At 43.8% G+C, this 26555-nt stretch overlaps 1 protein-coding gene across 1 annotated transcript in view; it reads left to right on the top strand.

Annotated features, from left to right (window-relative positions):
- The window catches only part of LOC124798135 (meiotic recombination protein SPO11), a 175395-nt gene that overhangs the window by 68062 nt on the left and 80778 nt on the right, over window positions 1-26555 (top strand). The window contains exons 2-3 of the mRNA XM_047261404.1: window positions 4746-4942; window positions 20645-20793. Coding sequence (XP_047117360.1) covers window positions 4746-4942; window positions 20645-20793 — 346 coding nt within the window. The remainder of the gene's footprint in view (window positions 1-4745; window positions 4943-20644; window positions 20794-26555) is intronic.

Below are 26555 nucleotides of genomic sequence, written 5' to 3'. Positions count from 1 at the left end.
TGGGGTGTAAGGTTCGGAAGAGCCAACTGGTTACGCTGAGAGGTTCCTTGTCCAACAAATGGGTGATTCGTTTATTATATAACGCAGTACACTTTCGGTTAATGTCAGGCATGTTGAGTCCGCCGGCATGTCTGGAAGACGTCAGCGTGGTGTATTTCACTTTGAACAGATGTCCTTGCCAGATAAATCTATTAGAGGGTTTCATCACGTGTTTGGCCTGCATCTTGGGGACTGGAAATATTTGGGCCATATAGTACGCTTTACTGAATATATAACTGCAGAGGAGTCGTATGCCTTGGAGAATGTCAACGGACCGCCAATTGTTTTCATAGATGGCACCTTGCATGTTTCCAATTTTTTGCATTCATTTTTAGTGGGCATTTGTCGATAATCATCCCCAGAGTGGTGTGGGCTTCGACACGCTTTTCCCAAGGTACAATATCGGCGTCGAATCGTAGAATGTTGACAAAGGTGCATTTATCGGTGTTGATAGCACCGGAAGCACGACAGTACTCGTCTATCACGGTCTCGAGGGTTGATACGTCTCCGTTGTTGCGCAGTAACACTCCGACGTCGTCGGCGTAAGCACGAACCACGAAGGACGTCCCGGCGATCGACAGGGCTGCAAGTTTGTCATGAATGGAGCATAAGAGCGGCTCGAGCGATAAAACAAATAACATCATGGAGAGAGGACTCCCCTGCGGCTCTTTGGACCTCGATGGGCTGAGTAAGCTGTCCATTTACGCTGACTTTGGTTTTAATGCCCGTGACGAAATGTTACACGACGTTAATAACCCGTTGATCAAAACCACACCGCTGCAGTAGCTGTAGGAGGCACTCGTGGCGGACGCGATCAAATGCCTTGCAAAAGTCGATAAACAGCAATGCGAGATTCACGTTAGTGACTGACGCTATGGCTATTACATGTCTATATTCCGAAAGGAGCGTCATAATAGTGCGACCAGGGAAGCACGATTGATGGTTGTGAATCACTTGTTTCATTAATGGAGACAACCTGCTGTTGTGTGCTCTGGCAAAGGTTTTGTAATCAAAATTGAGTAAAGTAATCGGTCGGAAGTTATCTAAGGTTTTTCGGTTTTTTCCTTTAGGTATCAATACAATTCGACCTTCCTTCATTTCGGCCCGCACGTCACTCCCTCGCATCACTTCATTGAGAACATCTGTAAAAGCGCGTCCGATAATGGGCCAGAAACGCACATAAAATTCCCGTGGCAGACCATCAGGGCCAGGGGATTTATTCGATGGAGAGCCAGAAATCAGTTCAAGGACTTCGTCTGGAGCAAAATCGTGTACGACAGCCGAGTTCTCCGCAGGCGTGACTACGGTGGGCAGAGCACGCACAATATCGCCGCCGTCATCACCATATGTATCGCATTGCGAGTACAGATCCGTGAATTATCGGTAAACTTCAGTAAGAACGGGTCAAACGGAGTCCATCATCTGTGTCCAGCTCCCCGATAAAACCTCGCTTGCGATTGGCACGATGTTTTATGAGGTGATACAGCGATTCAAGTTCGTCCTCTTGAAGCGATTTTGCTTTAGATCTGATTTTCAGGCCTTCAAGCTGCGTTCGCTTTATGCCTATAAGCTTCGCCTTTATTTGTTTGATGGTCGTCAGCTGCGTGTTGATTGGTGACGTAGTCGCATACAACTCTCGCAGCACTGTGTGGTAAAAATCAATCGTGCGTTCGACATCTTGCGCCCGTTGCCAATTGTAGTTTTTTTAAGGCTAATCGCATTTTCCGTTTGACAGCAACATTCCACCAGGCTATCTTGCTCGGATATCTGCAGCATTGCCTGAGACAATCCGCCCATGTCGTGGAGATGACATCTTGTAGCGCGGCATCGGCGAGAATAGAAACATTTGGGCTCCACGGAATCCTATGCCATTTAGTATGCTGTTTGACCAGATTTATGGTGATACAGATGGCGCAGTGGTCAGAGAAATTAGCCGGAATGACATCGGCGTCCAGAACATGTTGGCAAATGTTCTCAGAGATTTACAAACGGTCTAGGCGGCTACATGCGGTGGAGGTCAGGTACGTGAACTTTACCAGGGTAGGAAATTTTAGTTCCCACGCATCCTTCAGCTGCAGGTGACGCACCAGATCATATAGTTCCCTACAGTAATTAAAGTTTGGCGATTGATCTTCCCTGTGGATCACACAGTTAAAATCACCACTAAGTATCAATTGGGTGGGGTAACGGCGTAACAAATAGAAGATGTTTTGTTCAAAGAAGTTAGCTCTTTCTAATTTTAGAGTCGTTCCAGATGGAGCATAGATATTGACGGGGGTGACGTCAAAATTTTGGCAAGCTATGCCTCTACCGGAATCGAACATTTCGATATTGCTCACTGGGATTCCGTCTCGTGATAGAATGGCCGTACCTGTACCCCCGACCACCGCGGTGTATACGATTGTTGCAAATCCTGATACATGAAAACTTAAGATAGACACTTCCTGTAACAGAACTATATCAGCTTCGGACTCATAGATAAACTGCCGTAGCACTGCTAATTTTAAATCTGTCCCTAACTCTGTTAATGTTCAGGGTCAAAAACTTATAAGCTTGACTCACGATCGTCAGAGACTTGGGGGTGATGGGAAGCGTAGGAAGCCCAGTCCATCTCACCGTCGGGCTTCGAACCTACATCCGCAGGTTTCGTAGCAGTTTTTACTGTTTGACTTACTTCCAGCCACGGAGTCATTTGGTTTAACTTTATTTTGCCGTCGCACAGTCGTCCGAAGTGTCATAGAAGACGGCGGAGTCGGCGCGTCATGGCTGTAAGCAGTATGTGAAAGTCCTTGCTTCGGAACGGGTGATGGCAAGTCCGAAGACGCAGCTTCAGTAGGCTCACTGTGTTTGTTTGGAGCCGCACTGGCTGTTTCTATACAGCTTTCCGGTTCCTCGCGTTGTTTGGAAGCAGTTCCGAGGTGGCGGGTGTTTATGTTATGCTCTACACCGCGTGCATCATCCTCTGTGTTTACGGTTTGCAGTTGACTGCCGCCTCTTGTGTGTTGGCCACCTGTGGCGAGTCGAGAAGCGCCATCGCCACGGATTGCTGTAAACACTCGGCTGCACTCGTATTGACAGTTTCTGCGTCGGGAGTTTCAATGTGAATTTGGCGGGTCGTAACTGAGCCACCCGACATACGCGTGTGCTGTGTGGAGGACCGTGACAGCGCGTCATCGGTTTGATTTTTTACGAGCTGGTCACCGGAGCCACCCCGTCACTAGTACGGCGTCGTTTGTTGCCGACAGATAATGCAACACCGGCGGCTAAGGGGTGACTGGCCACGAGTTTCTGAGGTAAGGGTGGGAAGGTACCGTTACCGAGATCGTTGTTCTCAGACACAGATGCCCTTGGTTGGGAGTCAATCACAGAAGGCGTCTGAGTTTGAGTTAGGACATCAGCCAATGTTATTCTCTGTCGTTGTTGCAGATTGTTTCGAAGTCCGACAACGCGCCGTGGGCAATCATCTCGTAAATGTCCACTCTTGTTACAGATAAAACAAGTGCCTACTTGTCCATCGTAAATGACATGAGCCTTATAACTACAAACCATTATATAGGATGGTGTATTGACTTTAATGGCCATGTCAACTGAGCGAACCCCACTATAACATTGGTGTTTGTGACGGCTCGACCATGTTTCGTTTCTAATCTGTCGGATGTCACCGTATGTGGCGAGGAAATCTCTAAGAAAACAATTCTCAACCTCAGGTGGCAAATGTAACACTCGCACTTGTTTATATTCGATGTCAGCGTTAGTAATTGAAACTGTACTCACCGACTGATCACGATGTCGGAACTCTTCTTTCCCACCAGTATTCACCAAAATTTTCTTCAGTTGTATCTGATATAATAACTTCACAAAGAAACAGTATTCCGCCATGTCATAATATGCTGTGTGGACCTGGTCGGACGTAATGCCAATAATATCTACTATCCAGTCATGGATTTCTAGAGAACTTGGTTGCACAGTCCTGGAAGATTTCCCAAATGCAAAACACAGGGTATTCTTACGAGGTACACTGGGAGCCATAACTGCACTATATGAGCGGCCGAGACCGCTGTGAGTGAATTAAGAAGCGTGTGTACGACGGTAGTGAAGAAGCACTGATAATATCACAGGTCACAATCCAATAGCCGGCCGCGGTGGCCGAGTGGTTCTAGGCGTTTCAGTCCGGAACCGCGCGACTGCTACGGTCGCAGGTTCGAATCCTGCCTCGGGCATGGATGTTTGTGATGTCCTTAGGTTAGTTAGGTTTAAGTAGTTCTAAGTTCTAGGGGGCTGATGACCTCAGCAGTTAAGACCCATAGTGCTCAGAGCCATTTGAACCATGTACGTAAAATTCGAGAGTTGGCTCTTTCCAACAGTACGTTATTCACGCATATATGTGAAATAACATAAGTTATGTTTTTTTTTAAAAAATCAGATGATTCTTTGTGATACACCTTGTATGTTGCGGGCCGCCAGTTTGACACTCATGACAGCTTATCCAGGATCTGAGCTGTAGGAGGAGGGGAGCAAGTCTTATTAGTTCGAGGTGAATGAAATAGTTTTAGAATATCAGAACAAATAGCTCTGGGTACTCTTGCTGCTGGTCAGAATCCATCACATGTTCTGCCTTTATTTAAAGTGGCACTGAACTGACATTGTCGATCAGTGCGGCAGTGCTGTTACGATAAGCAACTCAGGTGGTGTGGCGTTGCCGGCAGGGCTCTGTACTACGAGCAGGCGGGCGGCGCGCGCAGCCAGCGCGCGGTGGACGCGGCGGCGATGGACGTGGGCCGGCTGCTTGGGGTGCCCGCCTGGCGCCTGGGGCTGCTGGCGTCGGGCAAGGCCCTGGTCGCGGGCCCGCTGCTCATCACCACGGCGGAGGGCGGCAGCATCGACTGCGCGCGCGCCGCCGCAGGTAGGGTCCGGCAGTCGCGGCTCCGGCGCTGTGATTGTCTTCAGCTCCTGCTGCAGTCGGCAACAGGGGTAAACAAACGAGTACTTCGGCGGCCGCGGAGAGAGAAGAGAGTATGTAAATTGAAGGAGGAGGAAGGAAAGGAAAGGGATTATTGAAATCAGCTGCATCAGGCCTTCGTACGACGTCAGCGGCGACGAGTGAAAATGTTTACCGGACCAGGACTGGAACGTAGGATTTCCTGCTTAGTAGGCAGTCGCGTTAACCACTGCACTATCCGGACACAGTGTTTACCGCAAATGCGCGGGCTATCTCTGCAAGCCTCTCGGCCGACCCACACTCCCACCCAGCGCCACCTGTCCGCAGCCGCTGCCCATGCCCTTCATACTCGCTACTTAGAGAATCGCGCAGGAGCCCGGACGTAATTATGCATCCGCAGTGGTGGATTCATTGCCCTTCAAGGTGAATCAATTATATGTATGCGTGGTATCTGTTCATTCAGTCAGAACCGAAGGAACAGATTACGCATTCATATGAGAGAAGAGGTGCTGGAGGAAAAGCTGCGCCTCCTCGCGGGTCTAATGGTGTGTTTTTTGCTTCTTCGAAAACATAACTGACGTATGGTCATAGGGATCACCAATCTGTTCTGGTATCGTGTCATTCTTTTCACGCGTTTCATCTACTACATCTACATCCATGCTCCGCAAGCCACCTGACGGTGTGTGGCGGAGGGTACATTGAGTACTTCTATCGGTTCTCCCTTCTATTCCAGTCTCGTATTCTTCGTGGAAAGAAAGATTGTCGGTATGTCTCTGTGTGGGCTCTAATCTCTCTGGTTTTATCCTCATGGTCTCTTCGCGAGATATACGTAGGAGGGAACAATATACTGCCTGACTCCTCGGTGAAGGTATGTTCTCGAAACTTCAACAAAAGCCCGTACCGAGCTACTGAGCGTCTCTCCTGCAGAGTCTTCCACTGGAGTTTATCTATCATCTCCGTAACGCTTTCGCGATTACCAAACGATCCTGTAACGAAGCGTTTCGCCACGTAGTGGCAACACATTTTCAGCGACGATTTTTCGTATATGTGTGGGCGGGTATGCTCGATAATTACATTATTGGGCCCTATGTTTTACCTGCACGTTTGACGTAACTATTACCGAACGCTTCTAGAGGAAACATTGTTACCAACGTTGTTAGAAGTCATTCCGTTAGGCATACGTCATAACATGTGGTTCCTCCACGATGGTGCTCCACGCCACATTGGTCACAGAGTAAACAGATTTTTGGATAGTCACAGAGTACGCAGATTTTTCGATAGTCGATTTCCAGGACGATGGATCGGGCGTTCGGGTCCACGTCTATGGCCAGCACGCAGCCCTGATTTAAATCCACTGGATTTTTACTTTTGGGGCCATATGAAGGAACTTGTTTATGCTGAGCCACTAAACAATGTGGACGAATTGACGCAGAAGATTTTAGATGCTGCCAATACCATAAAGGCCAATTTGCATGTGTGTGAACGAGTGCGACGAAACTGGGTTCGCCGTAATGAAGCATGTGTAGAAGCGAATGGTGGTCATTTCGAACATTTATTGTAGTATTGGTGTAAGAGGAAACGAAGTAATGGGTTTTCTTTTCGTTACGATGTTGTTTTATAGAAGGAAAATAATGTGAATTTAGTATTCGTTATGGCATTGCCGTCAAAAGGTGAAACAGTTGATTGTAATTAATGCACAACTATCTACTTAGTGGTTGATTGAATTTGTACTAATGGAAATACATTGTGTTATCGACTTCTTGAGAAACAGACTGGTTATATTCAATTCACGTAAAGCGAATTACACATTCTTGACAACCCAAAAACCGTTTACATTCCTTTTTTCGGTACCACCTAATTATCACACCACGTCGTTGTACACGTGTAATGATTTCAATCCTCTGGTCGGCTCGTTGCCTTTCCCTGGCCGCCCCGTCATTGTAGGCAATAACGTCGGTACGCCGTGTACTGTCGGTTGACTACGTAAACAGAAATGAGTATACTACCTATCCTACGAACATTAGGTTTTAATAATACAAAAATAAAGTACATGATACAAGAAAATGTCATTAGACTTTTTTGTCAAGCACACCGAGATGTACCATCTGTATAATTTTGGCGCCTTATACCGTTCACATCCTGTATATGTCCTTAAAGAAACACCGAACGAGGTGGCGCAATGGTTCGCACACTGGACTCGCATTCTGGAGGACGATGGTTCAAACCCCGTCCGGCCATCCTGATTTAGGTTTTCCGTGATTTCCCTAAATCACTTCGTCCAAATGCCGGGATGGTTGTTCGAGAGGGCACGGCCGAATTCCTTCCCTAATCCGATGGGACTGATGACCTCGCTGTTTGGTCCCCTCCCCTCAATCAACCAACCAACCTTAAAACCTTAAAGAAACAACATGTGTTGGGAGTATGTAATTCAGGCTGTTCCAACTCTTGGGCTCGCCCGTAAGTTGGGGAGCGCCCACTTGCCCGCGTCGCACCGCCTGCCTCTTGGCCGTGCGGTGTGGCTGTATGCGCACACGGCTGTGGCGAGCATGTGCACACGTGATGGGGCCAGCCGAAGCGTGACATCACGAGGAACTGCGGCTGCGCTGCAAATCCTGTCTCGGTCACGGCCACATGTGAAATCACTCTAATTTAATCTGCATCAAATTAGTCAGCCTTACAAACTGAAGACCATAACAATGTAACAGCTGGAAAGAGATGCGCCGGATGTGTCGAGTTGATGAACAGAACAAATTAGTAACAGATTTGACAAGCGCACTTCTGTAAGATGACTTCTTGTTTGCGGCATACTCTTCATTATGTGTTCCTGACGCAATGACCTTTCTTGTGAATATTAAGAGGCTAAAAATTTGAGGTAGCAATGAAGTTCGGGGAGGAGAAATGACTTTTGAGGCAGCAAAATAACTGACGATGACCCAAGTAGAGAGGATATAAAATGTAGACAGGCAGTGGCAAGAAAAGCATTTCTGGAGAAGATAAACTTTTCTAACATCGAAGATGGATATAAATATTAAGTAGTCTTTTCTGAAGATATTTTTCTGGAGTTTAGGCGTGTATGGAAGTGAAACGCGGACGATAAACAGTTTAGTAAAGAAGAGAATAGAGGCTTTGGAAATGTAGTGCTTCAGAAGAATGCAGAGGATCAGATGAGTAGGTCGCGAAACTAATGAGGAGATATTGAATAGAACTGGACAGACAACAAATTTGTGGCACAACTCGACTAAAAGAATGGATCTGTTGACAGGACACATTCTTAGACATCAAGGGATCACCAATTTACTATTGGAGGGAAGTATGGAGGGGGGGGGGGGATAAAAATCGTAGAGGGAGACCAAGTGATGAATACAGTAAGCAGATTCAGAAAGATGTAGGTTGCAGTAGTTATTAGGAAATGAAGAGGCTTGCACAGAAAAGAGTAGCATGGGAAGTTGCATCAAACCAGTCATCGAACAACAATAATTTTGCCATGTAGATCTACTTTTTCGTTGGATTGCGAGCTAACAAAACACACGTTGCAGCTCCTATGAAATTTGGAAAAGTAGTTGTAAGGCACTGAGAAATCGAAGTTTTGAAGAGGAGTCGTGAGACGTGTTTGAAATGCAATGATGGAGATTTTAGCTGTAGCCGAAGTAGAAGAACGACGAGCATCTATAATATTTTGTGGTCAGGAGGCATGAAACCTTGTGGAAAGAATAATATGATATTTTGTAGGTACTACATAACTGTATTAGCGAAAGAAGAATGTACGAGTACGTAAATGCATTTAAATGTCGGATGAAATGTACTCTGGTCGTAGACTGTAACCTTTTCCGACGAGAATGTGGGGCACGCTAACGACATGATTCGTGACAATCGGATCGGCGTACTTGTTTGCGAGTTACGACCGCGGGAATGAATGCCAATATCGGATGCGCCTATATCGTTGTTAACTTCCTAACGGTTCTCAAATACCGCAAATTGTACGGACGTTAAATGTCCTGGATCATTAGTAAGGAGGTACATCATAATTCCTGTTCTATGAAGTGAGATAAAGTATTGCCACAGGATACGTAACCTGTATGTATTATGAACCAGAGACGAAAAAGCAATACACAGAATCGTACCGCGCGTTTTCTTAGATCTGAAAGAAGTTCATGTCACGAGCCACTCTGCTAATATCCTTTTCATTACATGTTGGGATACGAATGGGATGATTTTGAAGCGGAATTAAGAAGGGGGTGAAACAATGAAGAGTGCCAGAGGTGTTCGTCTCCTTCACAGCCTCCACTGCTGAATCTTTTGACTTGATTCAGAAACTGACATTACAGATTATACTGCATCCTTCTCCCCCCCCCCCCCCCAATCCTTCTATTCATATCTCTCTCATTTGAATTACCATATGTTTGGACCCCTATGGACCGCTTTGCGCTAGTTATTAGAGAGCTATGAGGAGAGGGTGGGAGGGGGAAGAGCAGTGTTAAAAATAAAAACTTTTTCTGGTGAAATAACGTAACGCTTACGCTCGAGGGCGTTATAAAAACGAAGTAAGTAAGGTTAGGAGTTAACATTCCATCCCATCTTGGGTCAGATGGGAATGCTACGGAAGAAAACCGTCCGTGACCTTTCAGAGGAGCCAACCAGGAATTCAGCTTAAGCTATTTAGGGACATCACGGAAAGCCTAAATCTGGAAGGCTAGTTGAGGATTTAAAACAAGATTCTCCAGATTATGAGTCAAACGTCATACTATTGCGCCACCTACTTCGGTACGAACTCGTTAGTGCTGGGAAGCGTGATCTGATGATGGCTGCAGTGGACAGCTAAAACCGGTCATAATGTGTGAGTAACGCGCGTTTTATTTTTTCTATTTGGGTATTATTTACTCCAGTCTTCTGTTCATTTCCTCCTTCACCCTCAGTCCATTTCCTCCTCCTCCCCCACTCTCTGTCAATCTCCTCCTGCCCTTCTCGCTGTCCATCTGCTCCTCCGCCCTCTCTCTGTTAATCTGCTCATCCCCTCTCTCCGCTGCTCCCCATCCAACCCCCTCTCCATCTGTTCTTCCATTTCTCTCTATCAGTTTCCTCCTTGCCCCCACAGTCCATCTCCTCTTCCCATCTCTAAGTTCATCTCGTCACCTCCTCTAAGTCAATCTCCTTCTCCTCTCTATCTTTCTGTCCATATCCTCCTCCCCACCCTCTCCATCCATTTTCTCCACCCACTCTCTTTGTCCAGCTCCTCCTTCACCACTGTTCCACCATCCCCTCTTTCCCCATTCTTCCACTGTATCATCCTCTTCCATTTCTCTGTCCATTTTCTCCTGCCCTCTTTCTGTTCACCTCTTCTTACCCACAATCTGTGTCCATTTCAGACTTCCCATTCTGTGTTCATCTCCTTCTCTCCACCTTCTCTCTCCAAGTCATAGCCCCCACCCGAATACCAGGCTGTGGTACTTATCCCCACAGTACTTCTTTCCACACAGTAAGTAACGTGGTACTGTGTACCAAGTTTCTTGAAATCGATAGAGGGTTAGGAGAAACTTTTTACCCGCCGCTTTGCCAGAGGACGCGCATGTCAGATATATTTAATACACATTTATGTACTCAAATTGCACCTATATCTCTAGCAGATTTCACCCTGCAGTTTCGTTTTCACGCAGCTCACTCTTTATGACTCTTATCTCCTGAACAATGTGTCTTACAAAGATGTAGTTGTGCAGGCACATCTTGTGGTACAAGTGAGTCCTGTCTGCAGAATGTGTCGCGAAAACAGGCAATAGTAAAGAAGTAATACACTAAAACTTCAAGTAAGCGATAAACTTCTTTCCTTGTGGCGCGAGAAAACGTTTCAAAAAGGTTTGACATTATCTGTAAAGATGGGATGAATCAAGTGGTCGTGGGCTACACTGCTTTTTCACCCCCACCCCTGTAATAGATGGCTTATTCTCACTCCCACAGTGATTCTTTCCAGACTCTAAGCGATATGTGGACCATACGTGTTTGAAATCGGTTAGTGGCTGAGGAGAAGATATGGAATATACATACGTACATTTGTACATACATGCATACATTTTTATAATATGCATGCATTTATTTTTTGCCATTCCTTTGACTGATTCTTATACACTCAATTATTCATCTATCATGCATCAACTTGCTTCTAAGACAGCAGATATCCTTTACTTTGCCAACTATGTGGCCCTCAAGTTGCATTACGTTTATCGCGGATGTCATTTCTGCAATTCCTCATGACTTTCGTCTTCTTCGGTTTACTCTCAATTTATATTCTATTCTCATTAGACTGTTCCATTAAACACGTTCTGTAATTCTTCCTCACTTTCATTGACGATAGTAATTGTATCATTGAATCTTACTATTGATAGTCTTCCGCGCCGAACCTGTAATTTGTATCCGTCGTAGCTTCTTCGACGTACAGATTGAACAGTTACGGAGAAAGACTTACACTTTTTTTGATCTGATCACTCTTCTCTTGGTTTTCCATTTTTCTTGTTATCTCTTGGTTTTTGTACTTGTTGCATATCACGTGTCTTCCTTAATAGATTATACCTGCTTTTCGGAGAACTTAAAAAAATTGCTAGTTTTTTGATTGTCTGACAGATTATACTACGATGTTTCGATTTTTCTTAAATTATTTTCAAGCGCAATCTGAAAACTGTGTCTCTAGTCACTTTAGCAATTCTAAACTCTAACTGACCGTCAACCAATTGATCTTCAGTTTTCATTTCCATTCTTCTACATACACTGCTAGAAAAAATTGGTACATCCTTTCAGAGCTCTCCAATTCACTCAAGATTTATTATTTCAACAGTGCATATCGAGTACATGGTATGATTACATTTATAGATCAATAACACAAGCGGATCTTAGGTTCCAGGCATCGATACATGCTGAAATAGCCATGTTAGTACGTGGTGTCGCCTCCCAGGCGGCAATGCGGACGCTACTCTGGCGTCCAGTGGATCGTATAGATGTCGAATACTGTCCTGGGATGCGTCATACCGCCCATGCTCTGTCTTTTCACTTAGTTTTGTAAGAGTTGTTGGTTGACGAGTAGCACGACTCATTTCTCATCCCGTCATATCCCACACATGCTCGATTGGAGACAGTCTGGAGAGCGTGCTGACAAGGGAAATTGCTGTACGTCTTGGAGAGCACGTTGATCTTCACTGCCAGCGTGTGAGCGACTATCATGCTGTTGGAACATCACAATGCAAAACGGAAACGCAAAGGCTCTAACAACATTCTGCACGTACCCAGCGCTGGTTAGCGTCTCCTCCAGAGCCAACGAATGTGAACCAGAGTTGTAGCTTAGAGTACCCCGTACCATACAGCCTGGGGTGGGCCAGTGTGGCTTGGACAAATGCGGTCTACGAGACAGAGCTCACCATATCTACACTGTATGCGCAAACGACCATCACTTGCTTGCAGGCAGTATCTGCTCTTATCGCTGAAGACCACGGTGTGACATTACATTTTCCAAAAGTCCTCTAACGGCATCAGTCGAGCTGTGCACTACGATGCTGCGCCGTGATTGGCAGACGGGCTAGAGGTGTGCATGTCCGTAGTCCCACTGCTAACAACAGGTTCGCAACAGTCTGGGCTCGCAGGACGTCTTATCTGTGCTGTGGTCGATTTACATTTTCCCACTGCTGCCCTTACTGCTGATTCTGGCGGGCTTCTGTGTTACGTGGACGCCCAGAACCTTGTCTACGGGTGCGAGAATGTTCACGTGACCGCTGATGGCAGCACCGTTGCACAACTGACGCAGCACGTACAACTTTTATGGCAGGTCTCCCAAAGAACCATCCCGACACTTGGAAGGCCTCGATTTGACCCCTTTCAAAGTCGCTCAGTTGGCTGTAGGAAGCACGAGAGCGTCTCAGTGGCATGGTTGCCCGCTTGCTTCATACTTTTTCGCCACACTGAGCCTCCTGGCTGTGAGCATTCCCTGTTAGAGGATAGACACAGACGCCGCTCTGTGCCACTACGCTATCTGTTTGCAGACGACGTTGAAACTATTATCAGTACATCTGCTATCCCCTAGGTGGCATATGCCATCACCGGATCAAAATCGACGTCGTTTTCAGGTGTACTAATTTTTTTTCGGCAGTATATTATTGTTGTCAGTAACTTGGATGCATGAATTGTTAAACTGGCAGTACGATAATTCTCGCAATTATCATTCTTTGAGATCATGTGAATGCTATTCTTCTGAAAGTCCGTTGGTACATATGGTTCAAGTCTCATACATTCTACACGCTAACGTGAATAATCGTTTAGTTGCCACTTCCATGAATGATTTTAGAAATTCCGAAGGAATGATATCTATGCTTTCTACCTTGTTTAATCGCAAGTCTTCCAAAACCCTGGTCCTAATACAGGATACCCGATGTCTTCCTAACACCCATTTCTTATTCTGTTGCGTCAGCAGACAGTTATTCCCCTCATAGGGGCTTCAGTGTACTCTTTCCGCTTCTCCGCTCTCTCCTCCAGCTCTAACACTGGAACTCCTTTTTACCCTTAGTGATGACACTCCTGATTTTAATTCCAGCGAAAGTAATTCTCACTTTTATATATTCTGCATCTGTTCTTCCGACGACCATTTCCTTTTCGATATCTTCACATTTTTCCTACAGCCAATCCGCTTTAGCTTGCCCGCTCTTCCTGTTGATTTCATTCGTAAGTCACATATATAACCATGTTCCGTAACCTCTTTCTGTTCCCCTGTTTTTTCGATCAATTTAAGTATTTCTTCTGTTACCAAAAGTGCCTATAGCTATCTAACTTCTGTGATTGTCCTATAGCGACATTCATTCCTCATCAACTGAATTCGTATGGTGGTATTAATTATCGCATCCTCAGAGAACCTCAAATGCACACCATCATTGCTTGTTGTTGTTGTTGCTGTGGTCTTCAGTCCTGAGACTGGTTTGATGCAGCTCTCCATGCTACTCTATCCTGTGCAGGCTTCTACATCTCCCAGTACCTGCTGCAACCTACATCCTTCTGAATCTGTTTAGTGTACTCATCCCTCGGTCTACCTCTACGATTTTTACCCTCCACGCTGCCCTCCAATACTAATTAGGTGATCCCTTGATGCCTCAGAACATGCCCTACCAACGGATCCCTTCCTCTAGTCAAGTTGTGCCACAACTCCTCTTCTCTCCTATTCTATTCAATACCTCCTCATTAGTTACGTGATCTACCCATCTAATCTTTAGCATCCTTATGTAGCACCACATTTCGAAAGCTTCTATTCTCTTCTTGTCCAGACTATTTATCGTCCATGTTTCACTTCCATACATGGCTACACTCCATACAAATACTTTCAGAAACGTCTTCCTGACACTTAAATCTATACTCGATGTTAACAAATTTCTCTTCTTCAGAAATGCTTTCCTTGCCATTGCCAGTCTACATTTTATATCCTCTCTACTTCGACCATCATCAGTTATTTTGCTCCCCAAATAGCGAAACTCCTTTACCACTTTAAGTGTCTCATTTCCTAATCTAATTCCCTCAGCATCACCCGACTTAATTCGACTACATTCCATTATTCTCGTTTTGCTTTTGTTGATGTTCATCTCATATCCTCCTTTCAAGACACCGTCCATTCCGGTCAGCTGCTGTTCCAGGTCCTTTGCTGTCTCTGGCAGAATTACAATGTCATCGGCGAACCTCAAAGTTTTTATTTCTTCTCCATGGATATTAATTCCAACTACGAATTTTTCTTTTGTTTCCTTTACTGCTTGGTCAATATACACATTGAATAACATCGGGGGATAGGCTACAATCCTGTCTCACGCCCTTCCCAACCACTGCTTCCTTTCGTGCCCCTCGACTCTTATAACTGCCATCTCGTTTCTGTACAAATTGTAAATAGCCTTTCGCCCCCTGTATTTTACCCCTGCCACCTTCAGAATTGGAAGAGAGTATTCCAGTCAACGTTGTCAAAAGCTTTCTCTAAGTCTACAAATGCTAGAAACGTAGGTTTGCCTTTCCTCAATCTTTCTTCTAAGATAAGTCGTAGGGTGAGTATTGCCTCACGTGTTCCAACATTTCTACGGAATCCAAACTGATCATCCCCGAGGTAGGCTTCTACCAGTTTTTCCATTCGTCTGTAAAGAATTCGCGTTAGTGTTTTGTAGCTGTGACATTAAACTGATAGTTCGATAATTTTCAAATCTCTCAACACCCGTTTTCTTTGGGATTGGAATTATTATATTCTTCTTGAAGTCTGAGGGTATTTCGCCTGTCTCATACATCTTGCTCACCAGATGGTAGAGTTTTATTAGGCCTGGCTCTCCCAAGGCTGTCAGTAGCTCTAATGGAATGTTGTCTACTCCCAGGGCCTTGTTTCGACTTAGGTCTTTCAGTGCTCTGTCAAACTCTTCACGCAGTACTATATATCCTATTTCATCTTCATCTACATTCTCTTCTATTTCTATAATATTGTCCTCAAGAACATCGCCCTTGTAAAGACCATCTATATACTCCTTCCACCTTTCTGCCTTCCCTTCTTTGCTTAGAACTGGGTTTCCATCTGAGCTCTTGATATTCATACAAGTGACTCTCTTTTCTCCAAAGGTCTCTTTCATTTTCCTGTAAGCAGTATTTATCTTACCGGCAGTAAGATCAGCCTCTAAATCCTTGCATTTGTCCTCTAGCCATCCCTGCTTAGCCATTTTGCACTTCTGTCGATCTCATTTTTGAGACGTTTGTATTCCTTTTTGCCTGCTTCATTTACTGCATTTTTATATTTTCTCCTTTCATCAATTAAATTCAATATCTCTTCTGTTACCCGATGATTTCTAATAGCCCACGTCTTTTTACCTACTTGATCCTCTGCTATCTTCACTATTTCTTCTCTCAAAGTTACCCATTCTTCTTCTACTGTATTTCTGTCCCCCATTCTTGTCAATCGTTCCCTAATGCTTTCCCTGAAGCTCTGTACAACCTCTGGTTCTTTCAGTTTATCCAGGTCTCATCTCTTGAAATGCCCACCTTTTTGCAGTTTCTTCAGTTTTAATCTACAGTTCGTAACTAATAGATTGTGGTCAGAGTCCACATCTGCCCCTGGAAATGTCTTAAAATTTAAAACCTGGTTCCTAAATCTCTGTCTTACCAGTATATTATCTATCTGATACCTTCTAGTATGTCCAGGCTTCTTCCATGTATAAAACCTTCTTAGCTATGATTAAGTTATTGTCTTGTGCAAAATTCTACCAGGCGGCTTCCTCTTTCATTTCTCCCCTCCAATCCATATTCACCTACTACGTCTCCTTCTCTGTCTTTTCCTACTATCGAATTCCAATCACCCATGACTATTAAATTTTCGTCTCCCTTCACTACCTGAATAATTTCTTTTATCTCATCATACATTTCATCAATATCTTCTTCATCTGCGGAGCTAGTTGGCATATAAACTTGTTCTACTGTGGTAGGCGTGGGCTTCGTATGTATCTTGGCCACAATAATGCGTTTACTATGCTGTTTGTAGTAGCTTATCCGCATTCCTATTTTTTTTATTCATTATTAAACCTACTCCTGCATTACCCCTATTTGATTTTGTATTTATAACCCTGTATTCACCTGACCAAAAGTCTTATTCCTCCTGCCACCGAACTTCACTAATTTCCACTATATCTAACTTAAACCTATCCATTTCCCTTTTTAAATTTTCTTACCTACCTGCCCGATTAAGGGATCTGACATTCCACGCTCCTATGCGCAGAACGCCAATTTTCTTTCTCCTGATAACAACGTCCTCCTGATTAGTCCCCGCCCGGAGATCCGAATGGGGGACTATTTTACCTCCGGAATATTTTACCCAAGAGGACGCCATCATCATTTAATCATACAGTAAAGCTGCATGCCCTCGGGAAAAATTACGGATGTAGTTTCCCCTTGCTTTCAGCTGTTCGCAGTACCAGCACAGAAAGGCTGTTTTGGTTACTGTTACAAGGCCAGATCAGTCAATTACCCAGACTGTTGCCCCTGCAACTACTGAAAAGGCTGCTGCCCCTCTTCAGGAACCACACGTTTGTCTGGCCTCTCAACAGATACCCCTCCGTTGTGGTTGCATCTACGGTACGGCTATCTGTATCGCTGAGGCACGCAAGCCTCCCCACCAACGGCAAGGTCCATGGTTCATGGCCGGGGGGCATCATTGCTTAGCACTTCTTTATACCACTTCTTTACACGTTCGGTTTATTTGATGATTCTCTTTAACCTTCAGCTTACTTATTATCGTCAGTAAATTGTTATGGGAGTCTACATCTGCTTACGTGTAAGCCTTACAATCCAATATCTGATTTCACAATATTGTGTCACAGTGATGTCATCCTGCTGATATCTTCACATATCTCCAGATCTTACACCAGTATACCCTGTCTTGTGATTCTTGTACAATGTATTTGCTATCACTAGCTGGAATTTATCACATAAGCAAGAAGTCTTTTTCCTCTCTGGGTCCTACTGCGGAACCCATAACGTGGTCTTCTAATCCTTCCCGTAATATTCCAGTGACCAATGATTATTAGATTTTCATCTCCCTTTATGTACTGAGTTACCTGTTCAATACACTCATATACTCAGTTTATTTCTTCATCTTCTGCTTGTGGCGTCTTTATGCATACCTCAACTATTATTGTTTTGTCCTTTTTTTGTCTGAAAATTTGGGTGACGTCATTGAGGAAAAATTTGAATGATTTCATCAAGACATTAAAAGTATTGGAAACACCTGAACAGGGCCGCTGTAATATCAACTAAGTCAGACTAAAATTTTAGTCCAACTGTGGCCAGTAATGATCCGAGGTTCAAGCTCGACAGCTTTGCAAATTACAAGAAAGAGTACTTGCGAATGGAGTTGCCAACCTGAAACTAGTAACAAAGAATTAAAATTGTAATAGTGAAATAGAAACAGTAAAGAGTAACAACAATTGGGAGAGTAGCAAGGAGGATTTAGAACAGGACGATCCTGTGTGGGATCAATTTTAAATATGAAATTCACAATAAGATATAGAAGAATGAGATCTAAAAGCATTTATGTAACTTCCGTAGACTTCAGAAAAGCAAATGATTCAATTGACAGGAAAACATTATTCAACATCATAAAAGAGTTTGGAGCTGACAACGTATCAGTGGCAATCATGAAAGGCACACTAACAACTAAAAATGCAAAATTAAATTTTTAGGCGAAACCTCCACGACTTTCGAGATCAAAACTAGCGTATGTTGTTCAATTGTGTCCTAAGAAAGATAATCAGGAAATTAAGGAAAACAAGAGAAGAAGAAGGAATTATACGAATCACAATTGGGAGAAAAGGAGATAATCTAAATTCTGATTGGGTTTTACAGATGATCTTGCCATCTTTGCTGCATGTGTAGTAGATGTAACAATGCAGATAAATCTCCTACAAGCGACAGCTTCAAAAGCGGGCCTACATATATCTTCTGAAAAAACGGACTACATGACATATGTGAATGAGGCACCGAAATATATGGAAACTGGTTATGGTGGAATAAAAACGGCTACAAAATTTAAATTCTTAGTGTAATAATACAGTAAAATGCGTTAGACAAAGAAGCTGACCTAGCAAGCGCAAGGAAAATGGAGGTGGCTTTCCGACTAATAAAAACCTGCATAACAAGAAATCTGTTCCGGCGTAACATCAAGCGCCGACACCGGCCCGAAACGATACAGCAGAGAAGGCTGTGAGACGACGTCAGCCAATAGAACGCCGACTAGGATGACACCACGACAGGAGCGGCACCTATACGAAGAGAATATAAGCGCCACTTCAGATAGCCTCGGCTGCACTAGAAGATGAGTTGTCATCCTAACTCTTTAGTCGTGACTTTTGATCTATATTAATCGCTTGCATGGACATTGTATATATCGAAGGTCATCGATTATTTGTATGTGGCCAATTGCTTGCGACCCATCGTTGTAAAAAGGCAAAGTTAAGTATTGTCAATTCAATTTACTGTAAAAAACTCCATTAATAATATTTTCCTGAATGTTGTCTAGCTATCCGCGAAAACAGTTTCTCGGGCACCCTATGTTAGACGAATGGGCAGGATCCCGCAAAATCTATATCCATACTTGCAAAACTTCGACACTACGATACTGTCATTAAACCGGAATGCCTTTATGCACAAGGAGGCCTTTCCTTAAATACAACCAAACAGTCAGGTGAAACAGAAAAGAAGGAAAGGAAAATGACCAGGAAAATCTTGGGACCAAAATGTGAGAATGGGAAATGAAAGTTAAGAAGTAACAAAGAAGTTTATGAAACAATAGAGCTTATATTAGACACTACGAGGAAGAGATTAGTTGCATTCTATGGACACCTAAAAAATTTAGATGAAGGCAAAATAACAAAAATAATTTTCAACTTCTTTGATAGAAACCCCACAACATCAATGGCGTGGATAAAAGAAGTTAAAGCACACCTTACGGAAATGGAAATAATGCAGGAAGTAATAGGAGAAAGGCCCAGAGCAAAAGTAAAAGTTTTCAAGGGCTTCCAGGAGAAAACAAAGAAAAGCACAGGTGCAATATAGACAGAAGAAAGAAGAGAAAAACATAGTGAAAGAATGAAAAATTAGTGGAAAGAAAGAAAGGAGAAAAGAAAGAATACGGAAGTTACTTGATGTGGTCTTTAGTGGGGCAAACCAATTAAAAATAAAGAGAAACAGTGTAACTTCTATATCCAAAACAAATATTTTATCGTTATGCAAAAAGAGACAGCCAGAGTTGCAACTAAAATGGAGATTTATTTAGTCGGTGGTCGGGTTGGGGCTATACCCATTCTCAAACCAACCAGTGTTTGCCAAGTAAAATTTCCGGTCACCGACGAAATAAAGGTACATTCTAGTTGCAACTATGGCTGTCTCTTTTTGCATCACAATCTAAAATGATTTGCTGACCCACATTTGCCAGCACGCTGGAGTTTGGAAAATATTTTATCAGCTACGGACCCGAAAATAGGATTCTCCTTCGAAAATTGTCATGAAATATGAAGACGTACTTTTTGTATTCGTAATTGAAATATTGTGTACAGGATTATTAATAAGTACAGTACAGGATTATTAATAAGTACCTCTGGGGCTTCAGAAAACGGCTGCACGAAAACTACAAGAAATACAGAAAATAGACACATATCAGTGGATAGCGTATCTCTCCAAGTTTAGATTCGTAAAATGTGCCGTAGCGGAATTGCTTTGGAGATATGCATGTCAGAACATGTAGACATATCACCCGCTACATACTGGTGCATCGAATTAGTTCGCGTCGGCAAACAGGCAACCAAAAGAACGAATCTGCAACGTGAGCTGGTGTGACGGATTTTTGCTCAAACTTTGTCAGTGACAACAATGAATTGCACACACATATAGACTTTGTTGCCTCACAAACGGTGCCCAGTTGAGAACCTGTAATGTGAGTTACGAACTTGGAGAGGTGCTCTACGCACAGGTATATGTCTATTTTCTGTATGTCTCATAGTGTTCGCGCAGTTGTCTTCTGAAATTCCAGAAGTACTTACGAATAATTCTGTATATCTTATAAAAAATGAAGTTCTCTACTCCTTTCTGTATTGGCCCCGTACATTATGTGCGCATGGAAGCCGTGGTGCATCGCGCTTGCAGGTCAGCTGGTGCCTCAGGACGTGGCGGGCATCAGGGAACTGCGAGCAGACTCTGCGCGCCTGGTGCTGCTGGTGGAGAAGGACGCCGTCTTCCAGAAGCTGCTGGACGAGGGCGTGCAGCAGACGCTGGGCCCCTGCATCCTCCTCACGGTCAGTAGCCGCTCACCACATGACTCTATCGGCTGTAACCTACTGTACGTCGTGACTGTCAACAGAGTAAGGAGAGGTCAGAAACCGCGGACCTCCCATTTTGAAGAGTTTCGGCGTGCTAGTCGGGGGTCACTCGAAAGTGACTCGTGTGAAAGGGATTAAGTCAAGGCGCTTCCGTTTTTGAAAAAATCGAGTCCAAAGCTCTAAACGCAGTATATAACTTGTTTTCTTTAAGGAAATGTCTTTAAGTAAATCAGTCGGTCTGGCAAAAAGTACTTTGTTAACAGTGTTGGGTATTGCTTCAAAATTTTTTCCCTTGTATTATTGCTTTTTTTCTACATAAAAGTGTCCTACTATTTTGGGTTTTTGATAGGATCTATTGCTTTCTCTGAGGGCCTTCAAGTTTAGAGATGGTTTTCCTCTATAGGGTGATCTGCAAAACTAGAATGTATACAATCACTTCTTATATATATATGAGGTGCTCTAATACCTAGTTAAAATTCCTGCCTGTTTCCCTATACAGATAAATAAGTCATTATCCCAGTCTGTTTAAATTTTTAACGCTGCTTGGAAGTATGCAACCAATTAAATCTAATACCAGTGAGTGCAGATAAGAGTAGTAGTCTTTTCTTTAACTGTGTGGGGTGGTGAGTTCTTCTTGTGTTTTTCTGCAACTTGAGAGGGCCAGACGTTTATGAAAACAGACTAGAGCACCGAGGAAGGGCGCGGCAGGCGGATAACAGAAATGTTTTTGCTGAAAGGCAGGAGTCACCCAGATACAGGCTGACGACAGACGCTATTTTTTTCGAAAATATATGTGAAAACAAGGAGATCTCCGAGGGGCGGCCGTCCAAAAGGGAGTGCAGAGGATGTAAACTTTTAGAAAGTGAGATGCTTAAAGAATGCTCTTTAGAGAAGATAAAATCTGTGACGGCAGGAAAAAAAAGCATGACGCACTTGCCGTGGGAGACAGCCACTGGGGGCGGAAGGAGGTCCATGATTGACTCCTAAGAGACGATCAAAAACTTTCCATTCGAAGGCACTAAGGTCCAGAATAGGCTGCCATTCATGCAAAATTGCCCTGAGCATTGGAGCAATCACCTCACCGATGCATCAGGTTGAAGGTTCCGGTTTGGTAAAACACCACGTCCTGCTGTGTGAAGAAATCCGGAACTGCCTGCTTCACATTCTTGTCCAGCAAGAATTGACGACCCATCATGGTCTCTTTTAAGAGACCAAAGGCGTGATAATCGCATGAAGAAATATCAGGACTAAAGCGCAGCTGCTCGAGTGTCTTCAGTTGGTGTAACTTCCCGGTTATGACATGCAATATGGGGACATGCGTTATCGTGAAGCAACAGTGCCCCTTTTAGCAGTTTTCCTGGACGTTTCGCCTTCATTGCACACATTCCTCATTCACCGATGGATGTCTACCGGTGTTCATCCTTTAGCAGCCAAGAACAGAATAACAGCACATTGGTCCTGTGTGGGCGATTTGGTAATAACATCGCCATAGTTCCCTTTTCCCCATTTGCCACATACATGTCGGAAAGACACAAATGCCACACTAATCTCTTGCCCACGTGTCGGTGCTTATGTTCACATATGGGAGTCAGGGTATGTTATGTGTACATCCTCGTCTTTTTGGTAGCAGTGACGAGAACTAGTGAGTGTTAACGTGCAGCAGTTTTGATCGGTAGAAATGTGAAAAACACACTTTTTGTATCATCTTTCTTCTGCCCCCCTCTATGAGAGAAATGAGCAGTATTGGTTAACCACGTCAGTTTCTTTAGGAAAAGGGAGATTGTTATAAACTTTTCATTGGTCAAAACTAAGAATGTGTAATGCGACTGGAACCTGGATTACGGCGCTGGTAGAACCAGCTAGATTTTGTGGAGGAGTGGTGAAAGACACTTCGTCTCGGGACTTGTTGGAGTAAACACTGTATTAGAGCACGAAACAGCCCACTTCTACGATGCAGGGTGTCAGGGTAAAACAGAGATGTCTTCACTGTAGAGCTCATCACAGTTGCCGGGGCTGAACTGAGCATTCTCAGCAGCTACTACTGTAGTCATTCTCTGCACCTGAGTATTAGCAGACAGGAAAGCACGAGCCGTTGCGTACGTCTTGATGAGGAGACTGGAAAGTTAGTTTCAAGTCAAAGTTTCGTTTCTGTGAACTAAGCCGTAGCCAGCTAGCTGCACTGATTATGCACTTAGACGAGAGAATTGGTGCTTCTTGTAATTTTTTTGCATCTTTTCTGTAGGCTATCAACTTATTCAGCAATCATTGGGGCTTTTCGTGGATACCAGTTTCGTATCATTCTATCTCAAGCTCACCCACCTGTGCCATGGCCTTTCGTACATGTCTTGTTCTCGTTTATAATTGTTTGTATTGCTCATTCTGCGACTGGAATCATTTCAATGTATCTGATAATAAATCGGATTGTTATAGTGGTTTCATTTAGTAGCTTTTGGACAGCCTAATAACTATTTCTATGTGAATCGTGGTACCGACATTTCATGTTCAATTGGGCCACCCCTGGTTAATTCAGATAGTCAGTTAGTCATCCGTTGCTCGACTTTGCTTTTTCATTCCACATGATTCAGTGTAAAGGTCACTGGAGTCCGGTGGTGTGCTGAATGCTGAACTGACACCACACAGTTTGTCCTAGGTGAAAAGCTTGGCATGAAGCACAACGTAACTGATAGAGACCAGTTTTTTTAATTTCTCTGTGGAGGTGTTGTTAGTGCTAAAATGTTTTGTGCCTGTTGTTTGAGCGTAAAGGTATTTGCAGTCCTGGTTTCTTCACTATGTAACACGTACTTTGTAAACTTTTTTTTTACTGTGTGTTAGTAAGTGCCATATAACATTCGTCTTAGGACGGTCTTGTTGCCAGGAAAAAGAATATATTTATAAAGTCACATCCATTCATCAGATTTTACCTATATGGGTTAACACAGGCAAGTCACTGTTTTATCCGAAACGACGGAATGTGAAAAACTGCGTAGCTCTCAGCTACAATAGTTTAGGTTTGAGTTTAATTAATTGAAAAGAAAAACCCAGCACTCATAACATAGATTTAATAATATAATTTCTTGTTCTTAGAAATAGCAGAGTCTGATCACAATAATTTCACTGAGGTTCAACGTTCTTATGAATTTATGGTCTCTGGACGGTGACGGCGGCACTGGTAGCAAATGAGTCAAGCAAGTTAACAGATGCCAAGCTGAAAAACCAGCACAGAAAAATAAATAAAGATAAAATATAACATTAATTACCCTAGGCTGATAGCGCTACGTCGAACCCAGGGTGATGAGATACTACCGCGCGTTGTTGTGATTTGTAGTTTATCCATGGCTTGTACTGTCCTCATTTCCATTTCTGTTTTGTTTTTTAGTTCCTTTATTTTTGTGTGTTGTACCCGTTACGTCTGGCTGTCTTGTGTATTGTGTTTAGTTCCTTTGTATGGTTTAAGTATATCTAGTGAGGTTCTGTTAAGTCTTTGTAGCATATAGCTAAAAGCTGAATGTTTGTGTGCCATAGGCGGCTGGGCCGGTTTTTAATTGTTGTAAAAGTAGTTGTGGGTGTCCTGCATTCCGGTATATTCCAAAATTAGGTTTAATGTTGATTTTCTGTCCTGTGGTGTCCATGAAATTAAGTTTCATATCTACTTCTGCCACAATAGAGTATTTAGTCATAGGTTCGACTGTGTTATTTCCTGTTGTTCTACTTCAGGTCAAATTTAGAACAACTGCATTACTAGAGTCATATGGACGAAAAGTCACGTTACTTCAAAACATTTTCTCCCGTATCATAGAAGTCTGCAAGATTTAGCAATGTACTGTTGTAGCTGTTATTATTGTTAATATTTGCAGCATTTTCCTCGCTTGCAACAACAGTTAGCATATGCACTACTGGCCATTAAAATTGCTACACCACGAAGATGACGTGATACAGACGCGAAATTTAACCGACAGGAAGAAGATGCTGTGATATTCAAATGATTAGCTTTTCAGAGCATTCACACAAGGTTGGCGCCGGTGGCGACACCCACAACGTGCTGACGTGAGGAAAGTTTCCAACCGTTTTCTCATACACAAACAGCAATTGTCCGGCGTTGCCTGCTGAAACGTCGCTGTGATGCCTCGTGTAAGGAGGAGAAATGCGTACCATCACGTTCCCGACTTTGACAAAGGTAGGATTGTAGCCTATCGCGATTGCGGTTTATCGTATCGCGACACTGCTGCTCGTGTTGGTCCAGATCCAATGACTGTTAGCAGAATATTGAATCGGTGGGTTCAGGAGGGTAATACGGAACGCCGTGCTGGATCCCAACGGCCTCGTGTCACTAACAGTCGAGATGACAAGCATCTTATCCGCATCAACAACCATCTGCACGAACAGTTCGACGACGTTTGCAGCAGCATGGACTATCAGCTCGTAGACCATGGCTGCGGTTACCCCTGACGCTGCATCACAGACAGGAGTGCCTGCCATGGTGTACTCAGCGACGAACCTGGGTGCACGAATGGCAAAACGTAATTTTTTTCGGATGAATCCAGGTACTGTTTACAGCATCGCGATGGTCGCATCCGTGTTTGGCGACATCGCGGTGAACGCACATTGGACACGTGTATTCGTCATCGCCATACTGGCGTATCACCCGGCGTGACGGTATGGGGTGCCACTGGTTACACGTCTCGGTCACCTCTTGTTCGCATTGACGGCACTTCGAACACTGGACGTTACATTTCAGATGTGTTACGACCCATGGCTCTATTCTTCATTCGATCTCTGCGAAACCCTACATTTCAGCAGGATAATGCACGACCGCATGTTGCAGGTCCTGTACGGGCCTTTCTGGATACAGAAAATGTTAGACTGCTGCCCTGGCCAGCACATTCTCCAGATATCTCACCAATTGAAAACGTCTGGTCAATGGTGGCCGAGCAACTGGCTCGTCACAATACGCCAGTCACTACTCTTGATGAACTGTGGTATCGTGTTGAAGCCGCATGGGCAACTGTACCTGTACACGCCATCCAAGCTCTGTTTGACTCAATGCCCAGGCGTATCAAGGCCGTTTTACGGCCAAAGATGGTTGTTCTGGGTACTGATTTCTCAGGATCTATGCACCCAAATTGCGCGAAAATTTAATCATATGTCAGTTATAGCATAATATATTTGACCAATGAATACCCGTTTATCATCTGCATTTCTTCTTGGTGTAGCGATTTTAATGGCCAGTAGTGTAGATAAGAAAATAATTCGTCTTTTGCAACTGAATGTCTTATTTGTGTGCACCAAACTTGTTTCGCTTATTCATGTTGGATATCATTAGTAATATAAAGCAAATTGTTTAATTATAGATAATTTTGTGGGACATTTACGTTATCTAACTACTTACAAATACACTGTTGTGTTTGCTACACCTACATTCGTTTTTATTTCCTCTTCACGTATCCATGTGTTATTCTGTATGTATAGAATGCCCATAGTACAGGTTTGCACTTGATAGATCACATTTAAACATTGTAATGCAAGTAACCTACATCGTAATGCACGTAACGTATGCTGTTGTGCACTGCGAATGGTCTAGCTTGCTTTTTTTTACTGCTAGCTGAGAGATCATGGGAGCTCTGGAGGGTAAGAGTAGAGTGAGACGGAGAGAGGGAGGGAGGAAGAGACGGAGAGAGGGAGGGAGAGACGGAGAGAGGGTGGGAGGGAGGGAGGGAGGATGATGACACACACACACACAC

The sequence above is a fragment of the Schistocerca piceifrons genome, chromosome 5 (assembly GCF_021461385.2).
Source record: "Schistocerca piceifrons isolate TAMUIC-IGC-003096 chromosome 5, iqSchPice1.1, whole genome shotgun sequence".
Classification (NCBI taxonomy): Eukaryota; Metazoa; Arthropoda; class Insecta; order Orthoptera; family Acrididae; genus Schistocerca; species Schistocerca piceifrons.
The sequence above is the reverse complement of the archived record's forward strand: the minus strand, read 5'-3'. Positions and strand labels throughout refer to the sequence as shown.